This window comes from Oncorhynchus keta, unplaced genomic scaffold (assembly GCF_023373465.1).
Source record: "Oncorhynchus keta strain PuntledgeMale-10-30-2019 unplaced genomic scaffold, Oket_V2 Un_contig_963_pilon_pilon, whole genome shotgun sequence".
Lineage (NCBI taxonomy): Eukaryota > Metazoa > Chordata > Actinopteri > Salmoniformes > Salmonidae > Oncorhynchus > Oncorhynchus keta.
The window spans coordinates 320,001-344,534 of NW_026290622.1; the positions used below are offsets into that span (position 1 = coordinate 320,001).

Below are 24,534 nucleotides of genomic sequence, written 5' to 3' on the forward strand. Positions count from 1 at the left end.
CTGTCTGTGTGTGTGTGTATCTGTGTATCTGTCTGTGTGTGTGTGTGTTTCTCTGTGCAGGGTAAAGGACTCCATTTGTACTACTAAGAACATATATATTACCTTTCTATGCCCTATGTGTCTAATTGGATGGACGCTGTACCTGAAACTGACTATGCAGACTATGTAGCGGAGAAGGAAGTGTATCATTGTCTCTGCAGTGCGAGAGCATACCTTTCTTTTGTCACCTCAAAATAACCCTACTGCATGACACACACACACACACACACACACACACACACACACACACACACACACACACACACACACACACACACACACACACACACACACACACACACACACACACACACACACACACACACACACACACACACACACACAAGCTTACACAGACAGACGTCATCGGGGAAAGATTCTGAACCAGACGCATGTTTCAGTGTAACTGTTTACCTCAGTGAGGAGGACTCGGTGGAAACTGACAAAACTGTTGGATTCTGTCCCTCATTTCCTCCTCTGTATATATTTAATTTCCATTTAGAGGAAGAAAAAACTCACTTATTTTGCATTCCTCAGCTGTGCGCATGGTAGTGGTAGGATAAATGCTTTCAAATTACACTCTTAATGAAAAACAAACACACACACACACACGACTTCCCCATAAACAATCTGAATTGTATACACACACAGGAACCATTTGTGGTCGGCTGAGGTTTCCCCTCCGCAGGGGGAAGAGGAAATTGGATACACGCAGAGACACAAAGAGGAGTGGCACTTTGTAAACAGAGGGCAATGTTGTTTACCTTCCCCAGGAGCACGACCACCGCCTGGCGGAACCGGAGCCGCTGGAACACAAAGAGGTCGTAAGCCGCTGATACGGCCAGCACCGTGACTCCCTGCTCCTTCCACAGCATGCTGGACGCTGCGCAGACCAGGCTCCCCAGCAGCCACATCCACGTCCAGGCTCGGAGTCTACCACAGCCCCTGGTCTGACAGTCCCTAGAAGAGGCCATGTAGGCCGAGCGGAGCCCGCAGTGCCTTGTGTAACAGAGAAGAGACAAGAGGAACAGCAGTGCCGCACCGACGTCGGCCCTCCCCACCACCCCCGCCACGGCTTCCGTATGCACCGGGTGGGAGGCGAAGAGGAGCCCCACCAGAAGACTCCACGGACCTCCCCCAAGGAGGGGGCGACAGAGGGCAGTGAAAAGGCCTGTGACAGCCCCGTGGAGGCCCATGTTGACCAGGTGGTAGCCCCAGGGGCGCAGGCCGCCCAGGGCATGGTTGAGGCGGAAAGAGAGGGTGCAGAGGGGTCGGAAAGACTTGTGGCTTCCGCTGTGGGTGAGCAGGGTGCCCCAGAAGTCATCATACAGGACGTTGGTCCACGGGGTCTCGGGGAGAAGGTCCTGGTTGGTCTTGATCGCACGGCTGTCGGAGAGAGAGAGAGAAAGAGAGAGAAAGAGGAGGGTCAGTGTCAGTTTGGATACCATCCAGATGAACAGGGGTTTTCAGTCAGAGAGAGAGATAAAGTGGTAGTCATTGATGTAGCGACCGTGAGAGAATGGCGCAGATGAACCTTGATGTGATAATAACTGTGATGGATGGAACATGGTGTGATAATAACTGTGATGGATGGAACATGGTGTGAACACACACACACACTTTGTCAGGTGATTATTGGCCCCTGAGGCCTCTCCACTATCTCACAATTAACACATAATTAAGGGGAACACATGTACACTAACAGACTGTGACAAACGAGATGATTCACCCCAGAGACATCAAACTCTGCATGATGAATGACTTTAACCACAAACACAACAGCTTCCTGGAAGAGTCAGTCAAAGACTTGTGAAATGCAGGACATGAACCATATACTGTAGCTAGCTCAATCAACACAGTCTATCTACCACAGACCATACTGTAGCTAGCTCAATCAACACAGTCTATCTACCACAGACCATACTGTAGCTAGCTCAATCAACACAGTCTATCTACCACAGACCATACTGTAGCTAGCTCAATCAACACAGTCTATCTACCACAGACCATACTGTAGCTAGCTCAATCAACACAGTCTATCTACCACAGACCATACTGTAGCTAGCTCAATCAACACAGTCTATCTACCACAGACCATACTGTAGCTAGCTCAATCAACACAGTCTATCTACCACAGACCATACTGTAGCTAGCTCAATCAACACAGTCTATCTACCACAGACCATACTGTAGCTAGCTCAATCAACACAGTCTATCTACCACAGACCATACTGTAGCTAGCTCAATCAACACAGTCTATCTACCACAGACCATACTGTAGCTAGCTCAATCAACACAGTCTATCTACCACAGACCCATAGCTGCTCAATCAACACAGTCTATCTACCACAGACAGACCATACTGTAGCTAGCTCAATCAACACAGTCTATCTACCACAGACCATACAGCTCAATCAACACAGTCTATCTACCACAGACCATACTGTAGCTAGCTCAATCAACACAGTCTATCTACCACAGACCATACTGTAGCTAGCTCAATCAACACAGTCTATCTACCACAGACCATACTGTAGCTAGCTCAATCAACACAGTCTATCTACCACAGACCATACTGTAGCAGGCTCAATCAACACAGTCTATCTACCACAGACCATACTGTAGCTAGCTCAATCAACACAGTCTATCTACCACAGACCATACTGTAGCTAGCTCAATCAACACAGTCTATCTACCACAGACCATACTGTAGCTAGCTCAATCAACACAGTCTATCTACCACAGACCATACTGTAGCAGGCTCAATCAACACAGTCTATACCACAGACATACAGCTCAATCAACACAGTCTATCTACCACAGACCATACTGTAGCAGGCTCAATCAACACAGTCTATCTACCACAGACCATACTGTAGCTAGCTCAATCAACACAGTCTATCTACCACAGACCATACTGTCAACACAGCTAGCTAGCTCAATCAACACAGTCTATCTACCACAGACCATACTGTAGCTAGCTCAATCAACACAGTCTATCTACCACAGACCATACTGTAGCTAGCTCAATCAACACAGTCTATCTACCACAGACCATACTGTAGCTAGCTCAATCAACACAGTCTATCTACCACAGACCATACTGTAGCTAGCTCAATCAACACAGTCTATCTACCACAGACCATACTGTAGCTAGCTCAATCAACACAGTCTATCTACCACAGACCATACTGTAGCTAGCTCAATCAACACAGTCTATCTACCACAGACCATACTGTAGCAGGCTCAATCAACACAGTCTATCTACCACAGACCATACTGTAGCTAGCTCAATCAACACAGTCTATCTACCACAGACCATACTGTAGCAGGCTCAATCAACACAGTCTATCTACCACAGACCATACTGTAGCTAGCTCAATCAACACAGTCTATCTACCACAGACCATACTGTAGCTAGCTCAATCAACACAGTCTATCTACCACAGACCATACTGTAGCTAGCTCAATCAACACAGTCTATCTACCACAGACCATACTGTAGCTAGCTCAATCAACACAGTCTATCTACCACAGACCATACTGTAGCTAGCTCAATCAACACAGTCTATCTACCACAGACCATACTGTAGCTAGCTCAATCAACACAGTCTATCTACCACAGACCATACTGTAGCTAGCTCAATCAACACAGTCTATCTACCACAGACCATACTGTAGCTAGCTCAATCAACACAGTCTATCTACCACAGACCATACTGTAGCTAGCTCAATCAACACAGTCTATCTACCACAGACCATACTGTAGCTAGCTCAATCAACACAGTCTATCTACCACAGACCATACTGTAGCTAGCTCAATCAACACAGTCTATCTACCACAGACCATACAGACCATACTGTAGCTAGGCTCAATCAACACAGTCTATCTACCACAGACCATACTGTAGCTAGCTCAATCAACACAGTCTATCTACCACAGACCATACTGTAGCTAGCTCAATCAACACAGTCTATCTACCACAGACCATACTGTAGCTAGCTCAATCAACACAGTCTATCTACCACAGACCATACTGTAGCTAGCTCAATCAACACAGTCTATCTACCACAGACCATAGCTGCTCAATAGCTATCTACCACAGACCATCAAGCTCAATCAACACAGTCTATCTACCACAGACCATACTGTAGCTAGCTCAATCAACATAGTCTATCTACCACAGACCATACTGTAGCTAGCTCAATCAACACAGTCTATATACCACAGACCATACTGTAGCAGGCTCAATCAGAGTCTATCTACCACAGACCATACTGTAGCTAGCTCAATCAACACAGTCTATCTACCACAGACCATACTGTAGCAGGCTCAATCAACACAGTCTATCTACCACAGACCATACTGTAGCAGTCTATCTACCACAGACCTCAATCAACATAGTCTATCTACCACAGACCATACTGTAGCAGGCTCAATCAACACAGTCTATCTACCACAGACCATACTGTAGCTAGCTCAATCAACATAGTCTATCTACCACAGACCATACTGTAGCTAGCTCAATCAACACAGACCATCTAGCTAGCTCAATCAACACAGTCTATCTACCACAGACCATACTAGTCTATCTAGCAGGCTCAATCAACACAGTCTATCTACCACAGACCATACTGTAGCTAGCTCAATCAACACAGTCTATCTACCACAGACCATACTGTAGCTAGCTCAATCAACACAGTCTATCTACCACAGACCATACTGTAGCTAGCTCAATCAACACAGTCTATCTACCACAGACCATACTGTAGCTAGCTCAATCAACACAGTCTATCTACCACAGACCATACTGTAGCTAGCTCAATCAACACAGTCTATCTACCACAGACCATACTGTAGCTAGCTCAATCAACACAGTCTATCTACCACAGACCATACTGTAGCTAGCTCTAGCTCAATCAACACAGTCTATCTACCACAGACCATACTGTAGCTAGCTCAATCAACACAGTCTATCTACCACAGACCATACTGTAGCTAGCTCAATCAACACAGTCTATCTACCACAGACCATACTGTAGCTAGCTCAATCAACACAGTCTATCTACCACAGACCATACTGTAGCTAGCTCAATCAACACAGTCTATCTACCACAGACCATACTGTAGCTAGCTCAATCAACACAGTCTATCTACCACAGACCATACTGTAGCTAGCTCAATCAACACAGTCTATCTACCACAGACCATACTGTAGCAGGCTCAATCAACACAGTCTATCTACCACAGACCATACTGCAGCTAGCTCAATCAACACAGTCTATCTACCACAGACCATACTGTAGCTAGCTCAATCAACACAGTCTATCTACCACAGACCATACTGTAGCAGGCTCAATCAACACAGTCTATCTACCACAGACCATACTGCAGCTAGCTCAATCAACACAGTCTATCTACCACAGACCATACTGTAGCAGGCTCAATCAACACATCACCACAGTCTAGCTAGCTCAATCAACACAGTCTATCTACCACAGACCATACTGTAGCTAGCTCAATCAACACAGTCTATCTACCACAGACCATACTGTAGCTAGCTCAATCAACACAGTCTATCTACCACAGACCATACTGTAGCTAGCTCAATCAACACAGTCTATCACCACAGACCACTGTAGTAGCTATCAACACAGTCTATCTACCACAGACCATACTGTAGCTAGCTCAATCAACACAGTCTATCTACCACAGACCAGACAATCAACACAGTCTATCTACCACAGACTGTAGCTAGCTCAATCAACACAGTCTATCTACCACAGACCATACTGTAGCTAGCTCAATCAACACAGACCATCTATCTACCACAGACCATACTGTAGCTAGCTCAATCAACACAGTCTATCTACCACAGACCATACTGTAGCTAGCTCAATCAACACAGTCTATCTACCACAGACCATACTGTAGCAGGCTCAATCAACACAGTCTATCTACCACAGACCATACTGTAGCTAGCTCAATCAACACAGTCTATCTACCAACAGACCATACTGTAGCTCAATCAACACAGCTCAACAGACCAACACAGTCAATCAACACAGTCTATCTACCACAGACCATACTGTAGCTAGCTCAATCAACACAGTCTATCTACCACAGACCATACTGTAGCTAGCTCAATCAACACAGTCTATCTACCACAGACCATACTGTAGCTAGCTCAATCAACACAGTCTATCTACCACAGACCATACTGTAGCTAGCTCAATCAACACAGTCTATCTACCACAGACCATACTGTAGCTAGCTCAATCAACACAGTCTATCTACCACAGACCATACTGTAGCTAGCTCAATCAACACAGTCTATCTACCACAGACCATACTGTAGCTAGCTCAATCAACACAGTCTATCTACCACAGACCATCTAGCTCAATCCACAGTCTATCTACCACAGACCATACTGTAGCTAGCTCAATCAACACAGTCTATCTACCACAGACCATACTGTAGCTAGCTCAATCAACACAGTCTATCTACCACAGACCATACTGTAGCTAGCTCAATCAACACAGTCTATCTACCACAGACCATACGGTAGCAGCTCAATCAACACAGTCTATCTACCACAGACCATACTGTAGCTAGCTCAATCAACACAGTCTATCTACCACAGACCATACTGTAGCTAGCTCAATCAACACAGTCTATCTACCACAGCTCAATCAACACAGTCTATCTACCACAGACCATACGGTAGCTAGCTCAATCAACACAGTCTATCTACCACAGACCATACTGTAGCTAGCTCAATCAACACAGTCTATCTACCACAGACCATACTGTAGCTAGCTCAATCAACACAGTCTATCTACCACAGACCATACTGTAGCTAGCTCAATCAACACAGTCTATCTACCACAGACCATACTGTAGCTAGCTCAATCAACACAGTCTATATACCACAGACCATACGGTAGCTAGCTCAATCAACACAGTCTATCTACCACAGACCATACTGTAGCTAGCTCAATCAACACAGTCTATATACCACAGACCATACGGTAGCTAGCTCAATCAACACAGTCTATCTACCACAGACCATACGGTAGCTAGCTCAATCAACACAGTCTATCTACCACAGACCATACTGTAGCAGGCTCAATCAACACAGTCTATCTACCACAGACCATACTGTAGCAGGCTCAATCAACACAGTCTATCTACCACAGACCATACTGTAGCAGGCTCAATCAACACAGTCTATCTACCACAGACCATACTGTAGCAGGCTCAATCAACACAGTCTATCTACCACAGACCATACGGTAGCAGGCTCAATCAACACAGTCTATCTACCACAGACCATACTGTAGCAGGCTCAATCAACACAGTCTATATATATATTTTTTTGTTTGTTTGTTTTTGTTTTACCTTTATTTTACTAGGCAAGTCAGTTAAGAACAAATTCTTATTTTCAATGACGGCCTAGGAACAGTGGGTTGTTCAGGGGAAGAACGACAGATTTGTACCTTGTCAGCTCAGGGATTCGAACTTGCAACCTTTCGGTTACTAGTCCAACGCTCTAACCCACTGTGTTTGTATACATTGCTTCATCTAAGCTAAATGCATTAAAAACATGGCATAATGTATACTGTCAGTACACACAAACTAACAGTCAGTTTTTGGGGATTAGATAAGACGTATGTTAAAAATGGGATAATATAAACCTAAGAAGACACTGGTCTTTACTGCAGTAGTCTAATATGTAGAGTCCTGACTATTAGTGTGATGGAGGAGAGGGCCACCACTTGTTCACCATAGTTGCTATGACAGACGTGGCAATTAGTGTTGATGTTTCAGATACTCTGTTCCCTTATCACAGAACAACAGAGTGTGTGTGTGTGTGTGTGTGTGTGTGTGTGTGTGTGTGTGTGTGTGTGTGTGTGTGTGTGTGTGTGTGTGTGTGTGTGTGTGTGTGTGTGTGTGTGTGTGTGTGTGTGTGTGTGTGTGTGTGTGTGTGTGTGTGTGTGTGTGACTGTGTGTGTGACAATGTCCGTGTGTGTGTGACACCATGTCCATATATGTGTGTACTTATTATGTTGGGTCCATTTTGATCCAGTGGCGACCCTCTCTGTCTCACGGTTTGTTTGACTTGGGGGCTCCGTTTTTCTCAAGCGCCAGTCAAACATTGTGTTTGAGTAAAAGAGATTGGACCGGGCGCAGCTCAGGACTTCCTTTGTGAGGAGATTAGGACTCGGTGCCAGCACAAGGTCTAGATGAATTAGAATGAGAGAGAGAGAAAGAGAGAGAGAGGGAGAAATAGAGAGAGAGGGGTCAGGAAAGACAGCAGGAGAAAGCAAGATGAGAGAGAATGAGGGAAAGTGACATGATAAGATGTGGAGAAAGGAGAGTGATGGGAGAGAGAGTGAAATGTCTAGAGTGAGAGATCCAGAGAGATGTAACAGTAGAGAGAGAGAGAGAGACAGAGAGAGCGAGAGAGCTCTGATGTGGTAGTTCATCCTCATGGCAGTGGGTTAGTCTGTATTTTCTCCCTTTCTCCCCCTCTCTCCTCCAGCTGCACACACATCATGTTTTAGACGGTTGGAACTCTATGTACCTTTGTTAATCACACCCATTCACCATCTAGGCTACCCCCTTCTCTCCTCCTCTCCTCTGTACTTACCCACAACCCATCACTCCTGTATCCTCACTTCCATGAAATTAACACAATAAAAAAAGGATACATTTTTTCAAAAGAACACCCCTTTTATTATTTTAAATTGAGGGGAGAGAGTGCCCGTCAGACTGAGAGAGTGCCCCCCCCCCTCCTCACGTACAACAGTAGAATACAAAAGAGCCCTCTCTAAGTCAGTCGCTCCGGGAGACCACTCTATCCCACTTCAGAGAGGGACAATGAAGCCATCAGCACAGCCAGTCAGCACTACTGTCACTTTCCCCCTTCAATATCTAAGCAGCATCCCAAATGACCAGGGTCTCTGTTCAAAAGTAGTGCACTATGTAGGGAATAGGGTCTCATTTGCGACGGATCCCTATAGCTCCTGTCCAGACCCTTACAGCCAGCAGAAGTGGGGAGAGAAAAGCGGAAGTGGGGGAAGTAGGGGGTCTGATTTAAATATTTTAATGATTTATCTCCGGTGAGGATTGAGACGTAGACGGGCCAAGACTCAGGGGAGGTTAAAGGGTGGCTACACTGGAGCTTATTAGTGTACTACTTAATGCAAGACCCAAACACACACACACACGGTAACGTTGGCACAAAAATATAGGGTAGAACAAATACAGTATTAATATGAATTAACCTGTGGGAAAACAGGTAGTAAAGATACACTAGTATGATCCGAGATGAATCCTGTACAAACTGAGTGATGAGATAAGATGATGTGGAGCAGGGAATACTTAGGAATTGGCCGTATTCCGTCTTCCTCCCTCCCAGCCCCGTCCGTCTCTCAGCAGTGCAGAGCCTGAGAAACTGACGCTTGTTTTTCCCATTGACAAAACAATCCTGGGAAACTGAGGAATTGTCCCTCTCTGCCTCACGCGACGACAGGCTGCACTGAGCTCTGAGGTCAGCACAGACACAAAGTGGTGAGGGAGAAATGAACCATTTGATCTATAGTACACTAATGAACCATTTGATGTATAGTACAGTAATTAACATTTGATTCATAGTACACTAATGAAATATCCACACCAGTTTAACCAGCCATTCATAACATACTAATGAAACATCCACACCAGTTTAACCAGCCATTCATAACATACTAATGAAACATCCACACCAGTTTAACCAGCCATTCATAACATACTAATGAAACACCCACACCAGTTTAGTCAGCCATTCATAACATACTAATGAAACATCCACACCAGTTTAGCCAGCCATTCATAACATACTAATGAAACATCCACACCAGTTTAGCCAGCCATTCATAACATACTAATGAAACATCCACACCAGTTTAGCCAGCCATTCATAACATACTAATGAAACATCCACACCAGTTTAGCCAGCCATTCATAACATACTAATGAAACATCCACACCAGTTTAACCAGCCATTCATAACATACTAATGAAACATCCACACCAGTTTAGCCAGCCATTCATAACATACTAATGAAACATCCACACCAGTTTAGCCAGCCATTCATAACATACTAATGAAACATCCACACCAGTTTAGCCAGCCATTCATAACATACTAATGAAACATCCACACCAGTTTAGCCAGCCATTCATAACATACTAATGAAACATCCACACCAGTTTAGCCAGCCATTCATAACATAATGAAACATCCACACCAGTTTGCCAGCCATTCATAACATACTAATGAAACATCCACACCAGTTTAGCCAGCCATTCATAACATACTAATGAAACATCCACACCAGTTTAGCCAGCCATTCATAACATACTAATGAAACATCCACACCAGTTTAGCCAGCCATTCATAACATACTAATGAAACATCCACACCAGTTTAGCCAGCCATTCATAACATACTAATGAAACATCCACACCAGTTTAGCCAGCCATTCATAACATACTAATGAAACATCCACACCAGTTTAGCCAGCCATTCATAACATACTAATGAAACATCCACACCAGTTTAGCCAGCCATTCATAACATACTAATGAAACATCCACACCAGTTTAGCCAGCCATTCATAACATACTCAATGAAACATACTAATGAAACATCCACACCAGTTTAACCAGCCATTCATAACATACTAATGAAACATCCACACCAGTTTAGCCAGCCATTCATAACATACTAATGAAACATCCACACCAGTTTAGCCAGCCATTCATAACATACTAATGAAACATCCACACCAGTTTAGCCAGCCATTCATAACATACTAATGAAACATCCAGCCAGCCATTCATAACATACTAATGAAACATCCACACCAGTTTAGCCAGCCATTCATAACATACTAATGAAACATCCACACCAGTTTAACATACAGCCATACCCAGCCATAACATACTAATGAAACATCCACACCAGTTTATCAGCCATTCATAAAACATGAAACATCCACACCAGTTTAACCAGCCATTCATAACATACTAATGAAACATCCACACCAGTTTAGCCAGCCATTCATAACATACTAATGAAACATCCACACCAGTTTAGCCAGCCATTCATAACATACTAATGAAACATCCACACCAGTTTAGCCAGCCATTCATAACATACTAATGAAACATCCACACCAGTTTAGCCAGCCATTCATAACATACTAATGAAACATCCACACCAGTTTAGCCAGCCATTCATAACATACTAATGAAACATCCACACCAGTTTACCAGCCATTCATAACATACTAATGAAACATCCACACCAGCCATTCATAACATACTAATGAAACATCCACACCAGTTTAGCCAGCCATTCATAACATACTAATGAAACATCCACACCAGTTTAGCCAGCCATTCATAACATACTAATGAAAACCAGTTTAGCCAGCCATTCATAACATACTAATGAAACATCCAGCCAGTTTCATTATAACATACTAATGAAACATCCACACCAGTTTAGCCAGCCATTCATAACATACTAATGAAACATCCACACCAGTTTAACCAGCCATTCATAACATACTAATGAAACATCCACACCAGTTTAGCCAGCCATTCATAACATACTAATGAACATCATCACTCATCAGCAAATCTGCTATTATTTGTCTTATGAATGAATTAGAGGAAGTTTTGATTGCTGAACTGAAGGAGAAAGCTGTGGTGAGACTGAGAGAGGCTCGGATTTAGTGCCAGTGTTGATTGCTGTGATGTGGACTGAGCCAACAGTGTGTATTAGACAAGGACCCACATTCACAAAGCATCTCAGAGTAGGAGTGCTGATCTAGGATCAGGTCCACACCTGTCAACATTCACCTTTTGCTACTATTCCTGTCAAGTCTACGCATGCAGTTTGATGCACACATTTGATCAATCAGAAGTATACACCACACAGAACACAGAACGCACTGCAACTGCCTCTGTAACACAATGCTGCAGGGAAAACGCAGCGTTCCATTGGAAATGAATGTACTTCTGCTGTACAAAAATGTCATGCTGCTGTCGGTGTGATCGAGGTGTAAGGCTGTAGTGATTAAGTTAAGACTCCAGACCGAGGTAAACACGCTGACCCAGCCAGACCGGAGAGAGGGGAGACACTCTGCTATCTAGTTCGTAAACACACCCACATATACACACACACATATATGGTTACCCTCACATGCACACATATGAAAGTGCGCTCACAAATGCACACAAACACACAAGTACACGCATCAACCCCAGTGACCCCGACACACCTGCTGTGTTTAGATCTGGGGATGGATTAGCCTTTAGTGTACGTTCCTCTTTATGTCCCCATAAAACAAACAGGGGACATTCATCAATATCTCGTTGCTAAACACTCCACTCCAGCCTTCTGTAAATATTTGGTCCTCCGGCCAGCCTGAATGTCTACAGAGTGTATTGTCCTGCACATGGACCACTGATGAATCCCAATGTGTACAGAGCAGAGTTGTGGTATAGAGTCAAATGACTTGGACTCGAGTCTGACTCCAGGCACAAATTTGATGACTTGAGACTCGACTTGATAGAAAATAAAATAACTTCAGGCTTGACTTAGACTTGGAGCTTCAAGACTCGGGACTCCACTTTGACTTGAGACTGATGACTTGAAATGATCTGGCCAAGTTTTGAAATGTTTTGTCACTCATTTAGTGGCACAGAGTCTACGTGGATTAGAGGCAGAGGCAGTAGCCACAGAGGCAGTAGCCACAGAGGCAGTAGCCACAGAGGCAGTAGCCACAGCATCTCGCTTGCAAAAAAACCTGCAACAGATTAGCTAGTGAAACTCACACACGCACTCTGATTGGACCAGCAAACTGTAAATCAACACAGGTTGAGTGGTGAACTAGCGAACAGATTGCTGATTTGCTGAACAGCTATAGGATCCTTCTTATGCTGTCTGTCTGTCTGTCTGTCTGTCTGTCTGTCTGTCTGTCTGTCTGTCTGGCTGCCTGGCTGTCTGTCTGGCTGTCTGTCTGGCTGGCTGTCTAATTATTTCCAGCCTGTCCACAAAGTCCCAACATCAAGCTTTATAATACCGCCATCTGGCTACCTCTATTAGATTTCCCTCCCCTTATGGCGAACAAGGCCAGCTAATTAACCACATAGATAGAGCTGAGGTGGACAGACAGCCTATTCACACTATGCTAATCACAGAGCCAAAGGGAAATAACTCCCATCTCTGTGCTTGTGCATGTGTGTGTGTGTGTGTGTGTGTGTGTGTGTGTGTGTGTGTGTGTGTGTGTGTGTGTGTGTGTGTGTGTGTGTGTGTGTGTGTGTGTGTGTGTGTGTGTGTGTGTGTGTGTGTGTGTGTGTGTGTGTGTGTGTGTGTGTGTGTGTGTGTGTGTGTGTGTGTATTGGTAAAGTAATAAAGAGCTTCCCACATTAATGAGTGAAGCTTCAATATGGAACAGCTGATAAAAATCTACCTCCACACCATTATCATCCCTATGTGATCTGTTTCCCAGGCTTTGTGCTTGAGTGGGAGAGTACACTGAGTGGACAAAACATTAGAACACCTTCCTAATATTGAGTTGCACCCCTCCCCATTTTGCCCTCAGAACAGACTCAATTCATGGGGGCATGGACTCTACAAGGTGCTGAAAGCGTTCCACAGGGATGCTGGTCCATGTTGACTCCAATGCTTCCTACAGTTGTGTCAAGTTGGCTGGATGTCTTTTGGGTGGTGGACCATTCTTGATACACACAAAAAACCCAGCCGTGTTGCAGTTCTTGACACAAACCGGTGCACCTGGCACTTACTACCATACCCTGTTCAAAGACACTTAAATATTTCACCCTCTGAATGGCACACCTTCACAATCCATGAATCAATTGTCTCCAGGCTTAAAAATCCTTCTTTAACCTGTCTCCTCCACATCATCTACACTGATTGAAGTGGATTTAACAGTGACATCAATAAGGGATCATAGCTTTCACCTGGATTCACCTGGTCAGTCTATGTCATTGAAAAAGCTGGTGTTCATCATGTTTTGTATACTCGGTGTATATAGGGATTGGGCAATAAACAGCTATGGCTTTACACATTAAAATGAGCAGCCTCCCTGCTGAACAGATGATAAAGCCTGTCTGAACCATCTATCTATTGTACAACCCACAACAACCATCTATCTATTCTACACCCCCACAACAACCATCTATCTATTCTACACCCCACAACAACCATTTATCTATTGTACACCCCGACAACAACAATTATCTATTCTACACCCCCACAACAACCATCTATCTATTCTACACCCCCACAACAACCCATCTATTCTACACCATCTATCTATTGTACACCCCGACAACAACCATCTCTCTATTCTACACCCCCACAACAACCATCTATCTATTCTACACCCCCACAACAACCATCTATCTATTGTACACCCCCACAACAACCATCTATCTATTCTACACCCCCACAACAACCATACACCCCCACAACAACCATCTATTCTACACCCCCACAACAACCATCTATTCTACACCCCCACAACAACCATCTATCTATTCTACACCCCCACAACAACCATCTATCTTCTACACCCCCACAACAACCATCTATCTCTACACCCCACAACAACCATCTATCTATTCTACACCCCCACAACAACCATCTATCTCTTCTACACCCCCACAACAACCATCTATCTATTCTACACCCCCACAACAACCATCTATCTATTCTACACCCCCACAACAACCATCTATCTATTCTACACCCCCACAACAACCATCTATCTATTCTACACCCCCACAACAACCATCTATCTATTCTACACCCCCACAACAACCATCTATCTATTCTACACCCCCACAACAACCATCTATCTATTCTACACCCCCACAACAACCATCTATCTATTCTACACCCCCACAACAACCATCTATCCAGTCTCCAATAAAACACATGGCAGAGATGCACCTCTTCAATCCATTGAATAAAGAGTTCTGTCCATCCACTACAGTTAAAATGTCATTCAGCTCTACATGCATGCTTCGGCCTCAATAGCAAAAGCCCTTTTAATTCAATAGATCTTTGAAGTTACTTGAGGTAACTGATGGATTTCTCCTTTGGTTCTGCCTTGGTGGACTGGCCCAAACTCAAGTCGCAGGGGCCATATCACCTCTCTCTGAGTTAAACCAGTCCTAACAGGATTAGAGAGTGATTATAGACCCTCAGTGTTTTAGGGACGTTGCCCAGAGGGCAGAGGTCAACCTATAATCTGATTAAAGCTCTCTGGACTCGACTGGGGTAGGATGGTGATAGTGTGCGTGGTGGGCGGAATTTTGTGTGTGTGTTAGGGGGGGGTAAATCTGTATGTATGTGTGTGTGTGTGACATTCCTTATTCCTAGTTGTGACTTGTGCATAAGCACACACATAAAACACTGGCACAGTGGCATTTTAAAGTTGAAGCAGCAGAATATGTATTCCAAACACGAGCACTAAGTCTTAATGGCAAGTACAGAGGCACAGGCTAAGCCAAGTGAATGACCCAGCTTGCTAAAGAAGAACCCTGTTGTCTCTTCACCCGGGTTGACAGACAGACTGGACTGAGGCTGTTGGGAGGGAGGCCATTGTTGCCTAGCCTACTGGAAAAGACTTGTCTGGCAAGGCCCTGATCCAGACTGCTTCACTGGCTGTCTGGTCTGCTGTTTGGTGTGTGCATGTGTCCGACACAGTCGTCATATGTGTGGGGGTGAGGGGGGGTATCAACTCACGCACGCACACACACATGCAAAACATACACACACACGCAAACACACACACAAACACACACAGCAGAGAGAAGAGGGCAGATGGAGGCCTTTGATTGATGGGGCTGCCACAGAGTACCACCTACTTCTCAGACATCTATTTTGGCTGGCTACTCAGCAGAATACTGAGAGCCCTTTACACAAAGCCCACATATCTTCACCATTAGCATAGCAACATTAGCATAGTCACTCTCCAGATAGCATATTAGGTTCCCTAATATGTATTATCTAGGTTGCAATCCTCTCTCTCTCTCTCTCTCTCTCTCTCTCTCTCTCTCTCTCTCTCTCTCTCTCTCTCTCTCTCTCTCTCTCTCTCTCTCTCTCTCTCTCTCTCTCTCTCTCTCTCTCTCTCTCTCTTTCTCTCTCTCTCTCTCTTTTCTCTCTCTCTCTCTCTCTCTCTCCCTCTCTTTCTCTCTCTCTCTTTCTCTCTCTCTCTTTCTCTCTTTCTCTCTCTCCTCTTCTTCCATGTTGTATGTTTCTGTACTCTCTCACAGTCTTCCTTTCCTTATCATCATCCCTTTACATCACACATCATACTGTAACTCTGGTGGTGTTTATATATCTAATAACCCACAAGTCAGGAAGTGGCCAGGCGTGGGTGTGTCTAAACATCTCACGTCAACAAGACGCGGGCAGAACAATACCCTCTCCAGTCATGCCATAACACTTTCCCACAGTCTGACCCACACTGGTATAAACACTCAGTAGAGAAATCCATAAAGGCACACTGACACAATGATTAATGCATCACAAATGGCACCCTATTTCACATATAGTTCACTTCTTTTAACCAGAGCCCTATTGGCCCTGGTCAAAATATTATATTTGAATTATTATAGGGAATAGGGTGCCCTTTGGGGCGCAGCCACTTTCTGAGGGCCAAGAGCACTAGGATGGGTTTATTTTTAGATTATTAGATTAGTCCAGTCTCTCTCTCTGGTTTCCTGGTTTGTGTGAAATGTGAAATTAATTTGTGTGTTGGCGGCCAACTCCGACACGTGGTTGTTTGTCTTCTCAAAGGATGGAATGTTAAAGGATAAACTGCTCTTGGATGCTAATCAAAAGACAGCATAGTGTAGTTGATGTGTGGGGAGAAAGACAGGGCACTGCACATTTGACAGTGTTTTAGCTGTAGGCTGACATTTCAGCTCGTCTTGCAGGAATGAAACAACAGTCATTCAAATGATATGTACCGTATTGTCTATATATTTAAACCATTAGTCTAACCTATATTAGTCTAACCTATATTAGTCTAACCAAATTAATCTATGTTACGTCCCCAGTTTCTGTGTTGTGGTTTGTTATGTGTGTGTTTCAAGATGGCTTCCTGAAATCCCCCAAGCAGCTGATTGGTCGACTCCATGGCTAATTGGAGCTTACCCCGCCCCCTCGTCAAGTAACATCTGTATCCGATGAGACTCCTTCTGAAGCTATATTAAAGCCAGTGTTCTGTTCAGGAGAGAGATTCATTGCAAAAAGATCATAACTGAGAGAAAGAGCATTGCTGAGAGAGGAGGCTGATGTCTATGGGTTATATACTGTGTTGGTTGTTCTCAGTGGGAGTTCATTGCTGAAAGATGGTTGCTGAAAGATGATTGCTGAAAGATGATTGCTGGAAGATGATTGCTGATTGCTGGAAGATGATTGCTGAAAGATGATTGCTGGAAGATGATTGCTGACAGATGATTGCTGAGAGATGATTGCTGAGAGATGATTGCTGGAAGATGATTGCTGGAAGATGATTGCTGAGAGATGATTGCTGAGAGATGATTGCTGGAAGATGATTGCTGGAAGATGATTGCTGAGAGATGATTGCTGAAAGATGATTGCTGAGAGATGATTGCTGAGAGATGATTGCTGGAAGATGATTGCTGGAAGATGATTGCTGAGAGATGATTGCTGAAAGATGATTGCTGGAAGATGATTGCTGAAGATGATTGCTGGAAGATGATTGCTGGAAGATGATTGCTGGAAGATGATTGCTGGAAGATGATTGCTGGAAGATGATTGCTGGAAGATGATTGCTGGAAGATGATTGCTGAAAGATGATTGCTGGAAGATGATTGCTGGAAGATGATTGCTGGAAGATGATTGCTGATAGATGATTGCTGAAAGATGATTGCTGAAGATGATTGCTGGAAGATGATTGCTGAAAGATGATTGCTGGAAGATGATTGCTGAGAGATGATTGCTGAAAGATGATTGCTGAAAGATGATTGCTGAGAGATGATTGCTGGAAGATGATTGCTGAGAGATGATTGCTGGAAGATGATTGCTGAAAGATGATTGCTGGAAGATGATTGCTGGAAGATGATTGCTGAGAGATGATTGCTGGAAGATGATTGCTGGAAGATGATTGCTGAGTGAGGAGCTTGATGGCTGAGGGTTATATCATGTTGGTTGTTGCTAACAGAGTTGGTATGTACTATGTTAGCTGTTGTTGGGAGCAGCTTTGGTATGTTCTGTGTTTGTTGCTTTGTCAGAGCTTCTTTAATGTCCTGAGTTAGTTTTTTCTCAGGTTTTGTTGAAGTTTGTATTCTGTTTAATTTGTTCCCAGGGGGGGAAGGGGAAGGCACCTAGGGAGTGCTTAGGCAAGAGGCCCGCGGGCATACATATACCCCTAGTATATTCACTGTCTAGGCACACTAGGAAAGACCTGGGCGGACCACCCCCTATATTTTGGTTAGCGCACCAGGTGGTGTTAAGGTAAGTAGTGGGTAGGTAGGAGAGGGGGTTTTGATATTTACTTTCTATGCTTTGGTTTCCTTCCTGCCCCTTTTCCCCAAATTTACCGTGTGACGGAATGAATTCCTTGTAAACAGTACAATTCTCTGCCTTTTGTCATCCTTACTCACACCTACAGTCCAGACCTCTTTCACTTCACGGAGAGTGAGTTGTAGCAGAGTGTTACGTTCCCTCTTCATAGAGGCGTGCGTAACAGTCTAACCTATATTATTCTAGCCTAATCTATATTTCCATCCTTCCTGACATGTGGTAATGAATGAGGGTGTACTGTGTACATCTTTCCCATGCAGTAGACTGAAAATAGCCATCCAGCTTCTGCATTGTCCCACTCGACTGTATATCCAAGCATCTTCTTGAATGGGTGGGTTAACTTTGCTGATTCAATAAGAAGATCCCAGCTGGGATAATTAAAATACAGTAAATCAGCTTTGTAGAGGAACAACTACCAGTTTACCTTTCTCAGGCATACACTTTATGAAGACATGTTGGTTTAGGGGAAAGTGCAAATGATGTCATGTAGTCTAAGTGCCGTCACTGCTCTGAGTAACTTTCTCACCATCCAGAATATTTACAGATGCACTTATTGACTGTTTATCAAGGTAACTATGTGAGTGTTTATCAAGGTAACTTTCCCACTGTTCTAAAAAATGCATACTAGGGGCCTCCTGGGTGGCGCAGTGGTCTAAGGCACTGCATCGCAGTGCTAGCTGTGCCACCAGAGATTCTGGGCTCGAACCCAGAATCTCTGGTGGCACAGCTAGCGATGCAGTGCCTTAGACCACTGCGCCACCCGGGAGGCCCCTAGTATGCATCTCTAACCTGGCTGGCTTCCGGGTTAGATGTGTGTTTCAAGCAGTGCGTCTTGGTTGGGTTGTGTTTCGGAGGACGCATGGCTCTCGACCTTCGGCCCTCCCGAGTCCGTACGGGAGTTGCATCGATGAGACGAGACGAAGTTGGGGAGAAAAGGGGGTAAAAAGAGACATACTAGTCTATGTAAGCAGAGGACAGCACTGGGCCGACAGACAGAGACAGACAGGATTTGCAGGCTTTCCCACCGTTCTGGAAACCACAGGCAGTTTCTCAGCGACCTCAGATAACCCTGCCTGTCTCCCCTCCCATCAACAGCACAGCATCCATCATTCAAACTAGTGGAGAAAGTCTCATACAGAGAGCTGGAATGGTGGTGGTTAGGGTCCAACAGGCTTTTCATCAGACAGCTGCAATTTCTAACGGCCTTTGGATTTTGGAGGACTAACGAGACAAAAGACTTGACTCTGAATACTGAGTTGTCTTCAACTGACACACAAACACACACACACACACACACACACACACACACACACACACACACACACACACACACACACACACACACACACACACACACACACACACACACACACACACACACACACAACTCCTCCTGTGTCACAGGACACTGTGTCCAACTCTGTGTGTATCTCATCCTCCAGATCGTTCACATCTTCGTCAGAGCCATGATATCAATAATGTTAATAATGTGTACGATCAAAAGACTCCACAACACATTATTCATCAGTATCACTGCCGCCCACCTTAGTACTGGATGCAGTGGTGATTAACATTCATTATCCCTCTCTGTCCACGTCCCTCCCCACTACTACAACCCATTACAGGGGCTTTAAAGCTGCCATCTCCCACAACCGATCCGGAGGAAAATATGTATTTCCGGATGGCTTTTTGCTTCAAAGGGAGCACTGCTGGAGGAAGGAGCCAGGAAGTGGATGTCTCCTCTTTGTCAGAGGGGGCTCCTTTCATGTCCCATAAAACATGTTTCCTGATTAGCAGCAAGGCCACAGCACAGCCAGGGCCAAGGACTCTGCACAGGGCACCTGCCAGGGCGGCAGGTAGCCTAGCAGTTAGAGCGTTGGGCCCGTGCCGACAAGGTGGAAATCTGTCGATGTGCCCTTGAGCAAGGCACTTAACCCTAATTTGCTCCAGGGGCGCGGTACTACTGTCCAGTGTATGTGACCATTAAACAGTACAGTGCATGAAACTATGACACAGTCTTTGAATATTCTTTCACTCTTCAAATGACAATTGGACATGAACAATATGTCTCTACCTCTCAAGATGCTTGTAGACGTAGAGTGTTGAAGTGGTCCTAAAATATACTTATTTTAGTTCTCATTTGGGAGTGTCATGTTAAAGTAATGAGTAGCTAATTTCCTTGCTACAGGCCTAACTAAAGCAGTGTAGAGTGGCTGTTTTGTGACTTTCCCAGTGTTACATTTTAGGTAGGAGGTATGATCTGGTGAAGACAATCAGTGAGAGTGAGGGTCCATCATCTATATTTCAGCAGATCAATCCCGCTGCCATTATCTTCACCACAGAGCCTGATTGATCAGCTACGTTAGCCAGCTGCATCCAACCGAACGGGACCGGATGATAGGCTAATGCCATGTCCTCCGTGCCACCTCAGCTAAAAGGGGTCCGGGACCCTCCCGCTTGTCCGCTCAGTGACTGATGATGTCTATAAACAGTCCTGAGGAGTCCTCAGCCACACAAAGAAGAGGGGACAGGAAATCAATAGCTAATAAAGTAATGCCCCTGGGATGTGTTCTCTGAAGGCAAAACCAGATAGGATACACAGTGGAATACAGCACTGGGATGAAGGACTAGGGAGCAGAACTTCACACCCTATAAAACCCTGGATTCATTCCATTGTCCAATCTGCAGTTGACATATTCCTTTTTGGTCGAATAAGTTAATGGTGTACGCATGGATTTTTTTAAATGCTTCGTTTTAGTTTTTTAAAGAGCTTAGATGAACTGTCATAGCCCATCAGAACCCAAAATATAAGCTTGCTTTACGCCAATGTTTGTAATTAAAGTAAATATAAACAAACACTAAAGCCTCAAGACATGGTTCAAACTATAATGTTGATATCATACAGTTGGAGTCAGAAGTTTACATATACTTGGGTTGGAGTCATTAAAACTCATTTTTCAACCACTACGCAAAGTTCTTGTTAACAAACTATAGTTTTAGTCCTAAGTAGGTTAGGACTTCTACTTTGAGCATGACACAAATAATTTTCCCAACAATTGGTTACAGACCATTTATTTCACGTATAATTCACTGTATCACAATTCCAGTGGGTCAGAAGTTTACATACACTCAAATCAAAATCAAATCAAATCAAATCATACACTAAGTTGACTGTGCACTGTGCCTTTAAACAGCTTGGAAAATTCCAGAAAATTATGTCATGGCTTTAGAAGCTTCTGATAGGCTAATTGACATCATTTGAGTCAATTGGAGGTGTACCTGTGGTATTCAAGGACTGATGAAGACAGCTGTCGAAACGTTGGTAATTACATTTTTGCATCTGAGCTCCTAGAGTGTGCGGCTCTCTTTTATTTTCAGGTATTCAAGGCCTACCTTCAAATTCAGTGCCTCTTTGCTTGACATCATGGGAAAATCTAAAGAAATCAGCCAAGATCTCAGAAACAAAATTGTAGACCTCCACAAGTCTGGTTCATCTTTGGGAGCAATTTCCAAATGCTTGAAGGTTCCACGTTCATGTGTACAAACAATAGTATGCAAGTATGAACACCACGGGACCACGCAGCCATCATACCGCTCAGGAAGGAGACGCGTTCTGTCTCCTAGAGATGAACGTACTGTCACGACTTCCGCTGAAGTTGGTCCCTCTCCTTGTTTGGGCGGCGTTCTGCGCTCGACGTCACTGGCTTTCTAGTCACCACCGATCCATGTTTCATTTTCGTTTTGTTTTGTCTTCATTGTACACACCTGGTTTCCATTCCATAATCAGTGTTCCTTATTTAACCCTCTGGCTTCCCCTTTTGTTTTGTGCGTGACTGTCGTTGTCAAGTGGTTTCATTTATGTGCTCTGGATATTTATGTTTATCCTTTTTGGAACATTGTTACTCATACCTGTGTCCTCTGCGCCTGACTCCGCCTTATCCATTCACCTAGAACGCTGACACGTACTTTGGAGCGAAAAATGCAAATCAATCCCAGAACAACAGCAAAGGACCTTGTGAAGATGCTGGAGGAAACAGGTACAAAAGTATCTATATCCACAGTAAAACAAGTCCTATATCTACATAACCTGAAAGGCCGCTCAGCAAGGAAGAAGCCACTGCTCCAAAACCACCATAAAAAAGCCAGACTATGGTTTGCAACTGCACATGGAGAAATGTCCTCTGGTCTGATATAACAAAAATAGAACTGTTTGGCCATATTGACCATCGTTATGTTTGGAGGAAAAAGGGGGAGGCTTGCAAGCCGAAGAACACCATCCCAACCGTGAAGCACAGGGGTGGCAGCAGGAGAAACTGGTGCACATCACAAAACAGATGGCATCATGAGGTGGAAAATTAGGAGGATATATTGAAACAACATCTCAAGACATCAGTCAGGAAGTTAAAGCTTGGTCACAAATGGGTCCAAGCAAACATTCAAAGTTGTGGCAAAAATGGTTTAAGGACAACAAAGTCAAGGTATTGGAGTGGCCATCACAAAGCCTTGACCTCACTCACATAGCAAATTTGTGGGCAGAACTGAAAAAGCGTGTGCGAGCAAGGAGGCCTACAAATCTGACCAACTTATTGTGGGAAGCTTGTGGAAGGCTACCCAAAACGTTTGACACAAGTTAAACCATTTAAAGGCAATCCTACCAAATATGAATTGATTGTATGTAAACTTCTGACCCACTGGGAATGTGATGAAAGCAATAAACACTGAAATATATAATTCTCTCTACTATTATATATTTCACATTCTTAAAATAAATTGATAATCCTAGTTGACCTAAAACAGGGATTTTTTACAATGATTAAATGTCAGGAATTGTGAAATATATTTATATTAAATATATTTGGCTAAGGTGTATGTAATCTTCCGTCTTCAACTGTATATGGTCAGTCCATAGCACTGTCTCATTCCATGTGCGCCGTTAGAAAATGCAGCTGTCTGATGAAAAGCCTGTTGGACCCTAACCACCACCACTCCAGCTCTCTGTATGAGACTCTCTCCACTAGTTTGAATGATGGATGCTGTGCTGTTGATGGGAGGGGAGACAGGCAGGGTTATCTGAGGTCGCTGAGAGACTGCCTGTGGTTTCCATTCTAATAGCATAGAATCCTGCAAATCCTGTCTGTCTGTCTGTCTGTCTGTCTGTCTGTCTGTCTGTCTGTCTGCCCAGTGCTGTCCTCTGCTTACATAGCCTAGTATGTATTTTTAGAACGGTGGGAAAGCTACCTTGATAAACACTCACATAGTTACCTTGATAAACAGTCAATAAGTGCATCTGTAAATATTCTGGATGGTGAGAAAGTTACTCAGAGCAGTGACGGCACTTAGACTACATGACATCATTTGCACTTTCAAAATGTCTTAAGTGTATGCCTGAGAAAGGTAAACTGGTAGTTGTTCTTCTACAAAGCTGATTTACTGTATTTTAATTAGCCCAGCTGGGATCTTCTTATTATTGGTTCAAACTATAATTGTTATATCATATATGGTCAGTCCTTGCGTCCATAGCTCTGTGTATGAATTTGAGAGTGGTTATATTTCTCCAGCCCGTCCCTCAGCTTTATACCAAAACAGGCTGGTTCTTGGAGAATGATTTGTTATTGTTTCAACTGCTGATGGTGCCCTTTAAAAACGTAAAGACGGTGTCAGGGCCCATATTCCTAAAGCATATCAAATTAGGATTGGTGATCTAGGATCAGGTGTCCCTGTCCATGTCATCCTGTTCATCATTTTCTAATAGGCAAACCTGATCCTAGATCAGAACTCCTACTTTGAGACTACAGGCCCTGACCTAATATCCTTGTTCTTCATGATGCTCTCTGCGCTTTTAACGGA

The 24,534-nt window shown here is 44.0% G+C and overlaps 1 protein-coding gene across 44 annotated transcripts in view; it reads right to left on the reverse strand.

Annotated features, from left to right (window-relative positions):
* The window catches only part of tmtc2a (transmembrane O-mannosyltransferase targeting cadherins 2a), a 111,341-nt gene that overhangs the window by 53,321 nt on the left and 33,486 nt on the right, over positions 1 to 24,534 (reverse strand). For all 44 annotated transcript variants that reach the window (XM_052513019.1, XM_052513021.1, XM_052513023.1 and 41 more), the window contains exon 2: positions 804 to 1,425. In XM_052513019.1, the coding sequence (XP_052368979.1) occupies positions 804 to 1,425 (622 nt within the window). The remainder of the gene's footprint in view (positions 1 to 803; positions 1,426 to 24,534) is intronic.